At 57.7% G+C, this 9,687-nt stretch overlaps 1 protein-coding gene across 2 annotated transcripts; it reads right to left on the bottom strand.

The window, feature by feature from the left end:
• Positions 1 to 1,331: 1,331 nt before the first annotated feature.
• On the bottom strand, positions 1,332 to 9,687 carry PIF1 (PIF1 5'-to-3' DNA helicase). 2 transcript variants are annotated; one of them, XM_012644841.1, is made up of 13 exons: positions 9,588 to 9,687; positions 8,295 to 8,877; positions 7,322 to 7,454; positions 7,115 to 7,240; positions 6,841 to 6,994; positions 6,628 to 6,742; positions 6,443 to 6,549; positions 4,696 to 4,835; positions 4,306 to 4,412; positions 3,454 to 3,541; positions 3,158 to 3,303; positions 2,244 to 2,435; positions 1,332 to 2,032 (listed from the first exon to the last, which is right to left on the bottom strand). In XM_012644841.1, the coding sequence occupies exons 2-13, from the start codon at positions 8,856 to 8,858 to the stop codon at positions 1,973 to 1,975; spliced, it is 1,932 nt and encodes a 643-aa protein (XP_012500295.1). In that variant the 5' UTR covers positions 8,859 to 8,877; positions 9,588 to 9,687; the 3' UTR covers positions 1,332 to 1,972. The 2 variants fall into 2 exon arrangements, with proteins under 2 accessions (XP_012500295.1, XP_012500296.1); XM_012644842.1 differs by having other exon boundaries at positions 9,612 to 9,687.

Below are 9,687 nucleotides of genomic sequence, written 5' to 3'. Positions count from 1 at the left end.
AAAAAAAAAAAAGTCATCAGAGTGACCATTAGTGAGGATAAATGTTAATAACAGCTACAGATGGAGTTCCTGCCACGTCAGGCCTTTTCAACGATGCTATGTAAAAGGACAGTTACCACCTGCACCTTATAGGTGAAGAAAGCCTCTCAGAGAGGTTGCGTAACATGCCTAAAGCCACGCAGCTGGCGAGTGGCAAAATCGAGGTGGAAAATGAGATCCGTCTCCTGAGTTACAACCATTGGTAAAATTCTTCACGGGCTTTTGTCCTGCCTCCTCCCGGAAGCCCAGAGTGAAGGTCTGAGGCTGTGGGCCCTCTGGACCACCACGGCACTGAGCCTCTGTGTCAATGTCTGCACCATTTAACCGGACGCTGCCTGGGCACCCCCCTCACTGTGCACTGGGGTCTCTGCTGGCTTTTGGGAGACAGGGATAAGTGCCTTCCAGCACCCAGATTTTGTGTCACCCAGCAACCAGCATGATTATTCTCAAACTTCTCCCACTACCGGTGGTTTTACATTTAAGTAGCCATTGCTCTCTTCTATTATCATTATTATTATTGAGAGTCTTGCTCTGTTGTCCGCAGCTAGAGTACAATGGTGTCATCGTAGCTCACTGCAACCTTAAAGTCCTGGGCTCAAATGATCCTCCTGCCTCAGCCTCTGGAATCGCTGGAACTACAGGCGCACACAACACCTGGCTAATTTTTCTATTTCTAGTAGAGATGGGGTCTTGCTCTTGCTCAGGCTGGTCTTGATCTTCTGAGCTCAAGCTATCCTCCTGCCTCAACCTCCCAGAGTCCTAGGCATTGCTCTCTTTTAATTAATCAGACACCTGTAGCTCCAGTGCTGCCTCCACCATAACCTGTGTTTACCACCGAGAAATGATACCGTTTCACTCATAAGCAGAGAACATTAGTTTTAGCTAGCCTGTGAGCACCCCTGGGCAATTTCCATCAGGCTTTTTGATAAACCAGTTGGTTTGTTGATGATTCCTTTCCCGTCAGAACGTCCAAGCTGGAGCCCCAGCAAGGCCCAAAATGAGAAAGTTTCTACGTAGGCCCCTCGTCCACGCTGCAACAAACGCAAACGCCTGTTTGCGTGTCCCACCAGGTGAATTCTCTAGTATGCTCTTGTCTGACTATTGGGGGATGGTGATTCACCTTGTCATTTCATTGTTAGTCACCAAGATCAGATAACTTAGTTTTCCAAACAGCCAATGATACTAACGAAACCTCACATAAGGGTGCTGTGATCTCAGCCACCGTGGTGTAAACACCTCTGCGTGTATGTGCACCAGTGAGAAAAAGAGAGAGGAAGCAGGACACATAGTTCTTACACGATTCACAAGTTTATTTTGTCCTAAATAAATACAACCTGAGAACATCCATTTCAACGCCCCCAACACTATTCCCTGAAAAAGCAGCTTAAAATCCGGGCACACATTTTGCAGTTTCTGTTGTCAGGTCAGGCTCAGAAGGTGCTTGTTCTAGGCTGGGCCTAGCCGTGGAGATGCCCCCACATTCTGTTCTGTTTTGGGCCTGCACCCGGCCTGAGTCTCCCCAGGTCCCTGCTCTAGTGAGGCCTGATGCTGCTCCGGAAGACCTGTCCTCACTACCTCTCCCTTTTGCAGGTCAAAGGGAGGGGTGTTCAGGACTCTGCAACTCTGTGTCCATCCCTTGCAGAGAGCTTTGTCCTCTGACAGCAGGTACCACCACAGACCCATTCCCAACTGGCACAGAAAGGGTACTTATGACCCTGAAGCAGCTCATCTGGGGCAAAAGGAGATAAACTGAGGCACAGCTGGCACATGGGTGGGAAGCACTCTCCCTTTAAAACTGCCAGGAGGCAGAGAGCCCCTAAAGAATGGAGCAAGGAATGCTGGTCCCCTGTCCACAGTTATTCCCTGGGCCCTGGGCCTCTAGGGAGCAGGAGGGTGGGGACACCACCATTTATCTTCTCTTTGTAGCTGAAGCTCAGAGGTCTGGGTCCATGTTCTCCTGGTCTGAGACTGTCTCTTCATCATTTGGGGACTCCTGGATTAGAGCCAAAGAAGCCCAGTCATGGGCCTGTGCTATTCCTCGGGGAACACCCTGGGGGCCAACGTCTCTTTCCCCTTGCCTCCACTCCCAAAGGAGCCAGTAGAGGGCTCTGTCATCCCCACCCAGGTCCTATTGGCCTTCCCTCTGTCCTAGCTCCCAGTTACCCATGGCCACAGGGACCCTCCACTAGGTGACTCCCTCCTACCAGACTGAGGCCCCTGTCCAGCCGCAGGGTGGCATAGAAGTGCAGCACACGGGGGTCACAGCGAACTACCATGGGGTCAAAGTCCAGCACACGCAGGCCCTGCAGGCTGCGGGCCCGGGACAGGGCCACGTAGGCCTGGCCGCAGGCAAACACACGGCCTAGAGAGATCTCCACACAATCCAGGGACATGCCCTGGGGGATGGAGGGACAGAGATGGAGCCAGCTCAGCCTGAAGTCCCTTGCCCTGAAGAGCCTGACCCTTCACTAGCCTGGCTCCTGCCTCTGGATCTCCTCACCCAGTCCAGACAGTCTTAAGACAAGAGGGAAAACATGACAGTGGATGGTTGTCTGAGTAGGAGGGGGACCAGGAGATGCGGCTCTTGGATAAGAGTTGAGGGATGGGGGTGAAAGGAAAGAGCTCAAGCTCTGGGTCAGAAGGTGTGGAGCTTGCCACTCACTAGCTGTGGAACCTTGACAAGCTCCTTAACCTCTCTGAGCTTTGGTTTCTTCCTATATAAAATAGGAATGATTATTAATTACTCTACACTTCATACAGTTGTATCTGTATGTATTAAATTTAATGTATTAAATTTAATGTATCTAGTAGTGGCTCAGAAAATGGTAGGGCATTCTGATCTGTAGAAGCAGAAGGAAAAACAAATGGAAAGAAAAAAAGAAAATGGCGGGGCAGGAAATGGCAGAGGGGAAGTGAACGTGTCCAGGAAAGGGAGAGGGGACTGGACTGAGAAATTCACTAAAGAAAGGTTTATTCTACTCCTGGCCCGGAACTTTCTATCTAGGGCAAGCTCAACCCCCATAAAGCCATCAAGACACATAGAGCGCCAAGGTGCCCCAGGCATACCCTGTCCATTCTCTGCCCTGCCCCGTCCCCACCCCCCACACTGGGTGCTCACTTGGCTCTTGTGGATGGAGATCGCCCAGGCCAGCTGGAGGGGCAGCTGCTGCCGGCTGAGGAGCTGGCCCCCGGTGGCCTGCACCGTCCAGCGGTCCGTGCGGATGACCTCAGTGACTCCACACAGGAACCGTACCTGCGGCAGCCCTGAGGAAGGCACGGAGAAGGCCAACCTTTCAGCCCTGCTGGGCTCAGAGATGAGGAGCGGGGGCCTTTGGCATTTCTTCCTCACCCACTTACATGGGGGCCCTGCTGCACAGCCAAGCAGTAGGACTGCCACCTCCCCCCGTCACTCACCTCTCCCTTCGGCCTCGAACCCGACTACCACCCCTCGGGCGCCATTCACCAGGCCCCGGGACACCGCTAAGTTCTTCACTAGCATCACCTGAGAGGGAAGAGAGAGCATCCCTGTCCCCACAGCTGTCCTGGGAGCTGGAGAGCCGGGGGCTGTCATGGCAGGGCCACCAAGTCCCAATCCTTAGCTCTGCCACCAGCTCTCTGTGACCCCTGGGGCAAGCTGCCTTATTTTTCTGGGCCTCAGTTTCCCCTTGTGCCAAGGAGGAATAACATTTGCTCAGTTTGCCTCAGAAGGAGGTGGTAAGTATCATTAAGGTAACCTCTGTCACGGGGCTTTGAGGAGGATCAGACTCCTGAGGGGTATGTATGTGGGCCACAAGTCTTGAGGGATGGCCCCTGGGTCCTGCCACCCCTCTCTCAGCCACACTGGGTGCCCCTTGGGCATTTTCCCCTTGGGTACCCTTTGGATCGTGAGGAACGTCTCCCCCCATGCCCACCCCAACACCAGGAAGGAATCAGGATTCTCGCACCTATAAGCTATGCGACACGAGACAGCCATGGAGGAAGGTATTTCACTCCCCATTTTACAGATGAGGGGATAGACGGACAGAGCTTCAGCAAGGGAAAGGGACTTGCCTGAGGCAACACTGCTTGGGGGAGCTCCCGGTGCAGGAAGAGGGGAGCAGTGGAAAGCTGAAGACAGGAAGGTAGGTGAAACAGGAGGGAGAGAGGCTTTCGTGTGGTCAGAGCTGGGGCCACTGGCCGCAGAGTGGCCCAGGCAGAGGGGACAGATCAGGGAGGCCCACGCAGGTAGCCCAAGCTTCCAGAGTTTAGACCCTGCCTCCCACTCACCTGAGCCCCCAGCTTTAGCTGCAGGAGCCGGCTAACGGGACACTGGGCATCCAGGGTCTGGGCTAGCTCGGGGTCGCTGTCCACAGCCTCAAAGCTGTGTACCTTATCTGGAAAAGTAAGGCAGTTGGGCAAACAGGTTACAAATCACTGACTTGTGGCTCAGTGTCCAAAAGCACCTATTAGACCAGGACATGGGGGATGGGGTAGGGACAGCTCAGGCCTAGCTGGGCTTTGGAATCAGTCTACCACACCTCTCAAAGTCCTAGTTACTTCTGCAAATGTAAGGGCCATAGAGGTAGGGACCTAAATATCCAAATGATCCCATGGCCTGGGCTGCCACACCTGCCACACCTCCCAACTGGTCTTGCCCAGCCCCAGCTCCCTGTTCACCTGGCAGCTCCTGCAGCCGCCTCTTGTTGGTGAGGGCTACGTCATCCTGGTGGGTGCAGAGCCTCGTGGCCACGATCCCATCCCGCCCTACCTTGTTGGTGGCTGTGGCCCGGAGCTGGCGAGTCACCTCATCTGAGCACCTGTGGGGGTTAAGCTGTCAGACAGAGCCCACCTGAACAGCAGGGAAATTGGGGGACACAGGCAATATGGCCCAAGCAGCAGGCCATGGGGCAGGCCTTGGGAGTGGAAAAGGATACCAGGGCAGGACTTGCTGGCCCCTAGGCTGGCCAACCTGTCCCTTCCCACTTGGACCCCAGACGTGAGGAATGAACATGGTGTGGGGGGTGGGGTGCTGGGCTGTGATCACAGGTGGGCACCCTTCCTGCTTCTGCTCCCAAGTTGGAGCTGGCCACCCTCCCACCCTACACTGCTGCTGCGGAAGTTGGATATGACAAGCGAGCACAGGCCAGAGGTTTGCAGGACCTGGACATGGAGCCAATGTGGACACCCTGCAATACTGGGTACCCTGCAATCAGATCACCTTCCAGGGTAAAATCTAGTCACTTGCCTGCTGCCTTGGGTGAAAAATCCAGCCTATACTTCTATTCTTTCCAATTGCAAGCTTTCTTCCACCTGGAAGACCGGGCATAGCAGCAACTCAAGCGGGACAAGGGGAACGGCATGGAATCTCTACCTGCTCTGCCACTCAGCCTTGTCCCCCGCAAATGCTGGTGTGTGCTGTACCCCTTCCTGTCTGCCTCCTGTGTCTGTGCCAGGGGTCCCCAGGCATAGAAAGCCCCTCACAGCCACTCCACCGCCCGCATCCCATCCCAATCTGACCTGTCTTTCAAGGCCCAGCTCTGGCCCATGTCTTATGCCCTCCTGGCCTCCTTTCTACTTCCACGTTACAGTAGCTGTGGTATTTCAACTTTCTGTCCTAGCTGGGGAGAGAATATGTCGGCAACCTCCCCCCTCCCACCAAGTCAGCCCACGGGCTCTAAGAGTAGAAGGCACTAGGGTGTTAGAGTCAGACCACTTACTGGCCATGACTTTGGGTGAGTCAACATCTCTGAATTTCTTCTGTGTGTCCATTTGTCTGTCCATCCGTCTGTCCATCCTTCCTTCCTTGACACCCACTTTGTGGCAGCCCCTGTGCTGGGTGACGGGGACCCAACCCTGAGGGAGGCTGGGTCCCAGCGCTCACAGAGTGACCTTCTCCTACAGGGCCATGAAGCTCTCGACTACAATCTGCCCTGGGTTGCCCAGTGTCCTGCACAAGGCTTCTCTTCCTGTACAGACTGCTTGTTCCCGAGGGCAAGCATCTCTCCCCCTTCCCTGTGTTCCACTTTGACCCATGCCTGGATGCTCATTCCATGGCCCCTTCTTTTTTTTTTTTTTTGAGACAGAGTCTCACTGTGTTGCTCGGGCTAGAGTGAGTGCCGTGGCGTCAGCCTAGCTCACAGCAACCTCACACTCCGGGGCTCAAGCGATCCTTCTGCCTCAGCCTCCCAAGTAGCTGGGGCTACAGGCATGCGCCACCATGCCCGGCTAATTTTTTCTATATATTTTTAGTTATCCAATTAATTTCTTTCTATTTTTAGTAGAGACGGGGTCTCGCTCTTGCTCAGGCTGGTTTTGAACTCCTGAGCTCAAACAATCCGCCCGCCTCGGCCTCCCGGAGAGCTAGGATTACAGGCGTGAGCCACCGAGCCCGGCCATGGCCCCTTCTTTATCCACCAGGGCCCACCTGCCCAGCCTCACAGCCTGCAGCAGAGAGATGAAGGTCTGGTCTGCCTGTCTCCACACCTGAGTCAGCTCCAGGGTCACTGGTACACAGCTCTTCCAGCTCTTGGCCTGGAGGGGGCAGGACGGGGATGGGTCAGGGAGCAGAGCAGACCCCCACGGTGGGCAGGGCCAGGAGCTGAGTGGTACCTGGAAGCAGAACTTGGGGGGCTGGGAGCCCTTTGTCACAGGCGGCAGCTGCAGGAAGTCTCCACAGATGATGAGCTGGATCCCTCCGAATGGCTTGTTCTGTTGCCGAACAGCTCTAGAGAGGAGCATGGGGTGCTTTAGGTGCTAGGGTGGGCGGGTTGCACACAGGAAGAGCACCCAGCCCTCACTTACTGCCTCACCGTACACACTGACCTGGCCACGGCCTCCAGCTTGTCAAACAGGTCCGCCTCCACCATTGAGATCTCATCAATGACCAGCCGCTGGCAGTTCAGCCAGCCCTGCCGCACGCCTGGCCTTTGGGCCAGGGCCACACACTGGGCCAGGGGAGCCTGCCCTGAGCCGATGCCTGTGAGTGACACTATTCAGCCTGGGCCAAGACCCAAGCACCTCCTTAACCCTGACTGCCTCCCTTCCTTCCCACAGGCCTGGCTTGCTCCTAGCTCAAGCCCCAGGGACTCCCACTTACCTGCAAAGGCATGGAGGGTAGTGCCCCCTATGTGGCATGCTGCCACCCCAGTGCTAGCAGTAGCCACAGTGCCTGTTGGGGGCAACGAGCCCAGGATACGCTTCAGCAGGTAGGACTTCCCTGTCCCTGGGCAAAGGGCAAAGTCAGGGCTGCCTGCTCCTCTCTCCCACCCCACCTCTGTCCTCCTACCCCCTCTCTGCCCACTACCTGCGCTCCCAGTGAAGAAAATGCTCTGGCCTTTCAGGACGACCCTCAGCACAGCAGCCTGTTCCTCAGAAAGCTGGGACTTGGTGGGTGGCAAGCTCAGCCTCTTCACAGGCAGGGGCCACTTTGGGGCTTCCTGGGGGTCACAGGGCTGTCTCAGGACCTCCTTCTACCTCTGAGGCATTATCGCCACTCTTCCTGGCCCCGTGCAGTGCTAGGCCTGGTAGCTCCATTTCTCTGATGGCTTCAGGCTTCAGAGCCCTTGGGCAGCCCTGGTTCACACAGAGATCTTGCTGGCAAGTCTTGGGGTCCAGGTCTCTCCTTGGGTCCTGAAGCCCCTCAGTGTGTGGGTCTGGATCCTTCCTCAGCTCCCTCTCCTGGGTTCCCTAACCCTTCCGGTCCTGTCACTCAACTCCCCTTCTCACTTCTCTATCACAGACCTGCCTCTCGCCCCAAAGCACCAAGCAAATCCCTGGCTAGCCAGGGCCCTTGTGCCATTTCTGTCTTCTCGCCGCTTAATCTGAAACCCCAGCGGTCTGTGACCCACCTGCCCTAGCCCGCAAACATTGTCAGACCCATCAGACTTTGTCCCCTCCTCTGAGTGCACTGGGGGCTGCCCCTGACACTGCTGGCCACGTCATTCTCTCCAGAATCTCCTCTCCTCTGGGCCGGCTGCACGCTCCTAGTTTTCCTTCTGGGGTCTCCTTTCCAGGCCTCTTCTGCTCTCTCTTTTCATGTGGCCTGGGCCCCGTTTCCTGTTTTCAGGCACCCGGTCTCAGGGGTCACACTAGGAGAAGCACAGGTGCGACTCCCACACCTCCGTCATGCTGAGATGTCCGGTGGCCACCTCCTCGGAGACAAACGGCAGCCCCTTCAAATACCCACACCGGCTTGCCCCCACCCTGGGCCTCCTCGGTCTCTCCCATGTTGGAGAGTGGCACGCCCACTCCCAAAGCACCCCCTTTCCTGTCCTCACCGTGCTAGGTCCGGCCCCAGTCTGGGGCTCCGCGGGCCGCTTCACCAGCGCGGTGTCCGGAACTCGAGTGGCCGCCCCGCGCCGCAGCTCTTCGGGCTGCACGGGGCTGACGGCGACGAAGTCGCGGGGCCGCGGGCCGAGCAGCTGCGCGCGGGCGGAGGCCGGCCCGGGACCCGGGGCCGCAGCCAGCTTGAGGCGCAGCGTGCGCAGGAAGCGGCGCAGGCGGTCCGGGGGGCAGTCGGAGAGCAGCAGCTGCACCGCGCCGGCCCCGGGAGCGCCGGCAGCGCCGGGAGCGGGGACCCGCAGCGTGCTGCGCCCGGCCGCGGCGAAACGCGTGAAGAGGCGCGCGGCGCGCAGCGGGAAGCAACGCGGCCGCTCGGCCGGGCCCGGCGCCTGCAGCCGCAGCGTCAGCTCGCGGCGCTCGTTACGACCCAGGCTCAGCGCGGCGCTGCGCAGGGCCCGGCGTCTGCGCGGCTGCCCGCCCGGGCTCAGCTCTTCCACCGCCACGCGGCACCGCAGCTCCGCGTCCTCGCATTCCGCCGCCGCCGCCGCGCCCGAGGGCATAGCCGCTGCCTCCGGAGGCCTGCGAAGAGACCCGGGCGCAGGAGCCACGGAGATTCAGGGGACATACCGGGTGGTATAGCGGCCGTGACTGGAAGCCCGGTCAAGGCCACACAGGATGATGGAGGCTGTCACTGGTAACACGAGGAAGTCACAGAGACGGTGACAGAGCCCCTAGGCTAAGCGAAAGCCCACTGTGAGCGGTGCCCTGCCACGCAACGCTGCTGCAGCGGCTCATCGGCACCCAGGATTGGGGGCGTCTCGGCTGTCCTGCAAGGGCCGCATTGGAAGCGGGGCGGGGGGTCCCTGCGCAGAAAAGCCTGCTCCCGAGAGACCCAGGGCCAGCAAGGGAACCCTCTGGGTCCTCTCTCCGGGAAGCGGGAGAATTGCATGCGGGGAGGTGGGAAGGGGAAAGACGTGTAATAAGCGCCTTCTGTCTCCCAGGTACTTTCGCTGGTTGATACGCAGCCAGGAGGTCTCACTATTCCCTGCGTACAGAAGCGGAAACGGGCTGCCCTTCATCAGCCACGGCGGCTGGCAGGGGTCAGAATCGGTGTGATTCTCATGCCCTGGCGCGTCCCACCTTCAAGTGGGGATGGGGTGGAAAATATCTGGCTAGGGAAATTGTGGGGGGACCCTGGGGTCCGGGAATCTGTGCTCCCTCAGTCTGACCCACTCCTCTGCCCCTTCCAGACTGGGACCCCTAGAAATAACAGGCTTTCTGCTTCCCACCTCGGGGTTCAGGCAGACACTCACTTGTTCGGAGACTCGGATGAACAAGCTGATCAGAGCCGGCTTGTTGGAGAAACTACGAAACTGGGAACTTTCAAAT

This window comes from Propithecus coquereli, unplaced genomic scaffold, assembly GCF_000956105.1.
Source record: "Propithecus coquereli isolate 6110/MARCELLA unplaced genomic scaffold, Pcoq_1.0 Scaffold221, whole genome shotgun sequence".
NCBI classification, from domain to species: Eukaryota; Metazoa; Chordata; class Mammalia; order Primates; family Indriidae; genus Propithecus; species Propithecus coquereli.
This window is presented reverse-complemented; position numbering and strand designations above follow the sequence as displayed.

Coding starts and splice junctions, on each gene's coding strand:
- PIF1 (XM_012644841.1), bottom strand. CDS start 8,858: ATGCCCTCGGGCGCGGCGGCGGCGGCGGAATGCGAGGACGCGGAGCTG. Junction 2,436..3,157: donor TCTCCATCCACAAGAGCCAA/GTGAGCACCCAG, acceptor TCCATCCCCCAG/GGCATGTCCCTGGATTGTGT. Junction 2,033..2,243: donor TGGACAGGGGCCTCAGTCTG/GTAGGAGGGAGT, acceptor GCTCTAATCCAG/GAGTCCCCAAATGATGAAGA.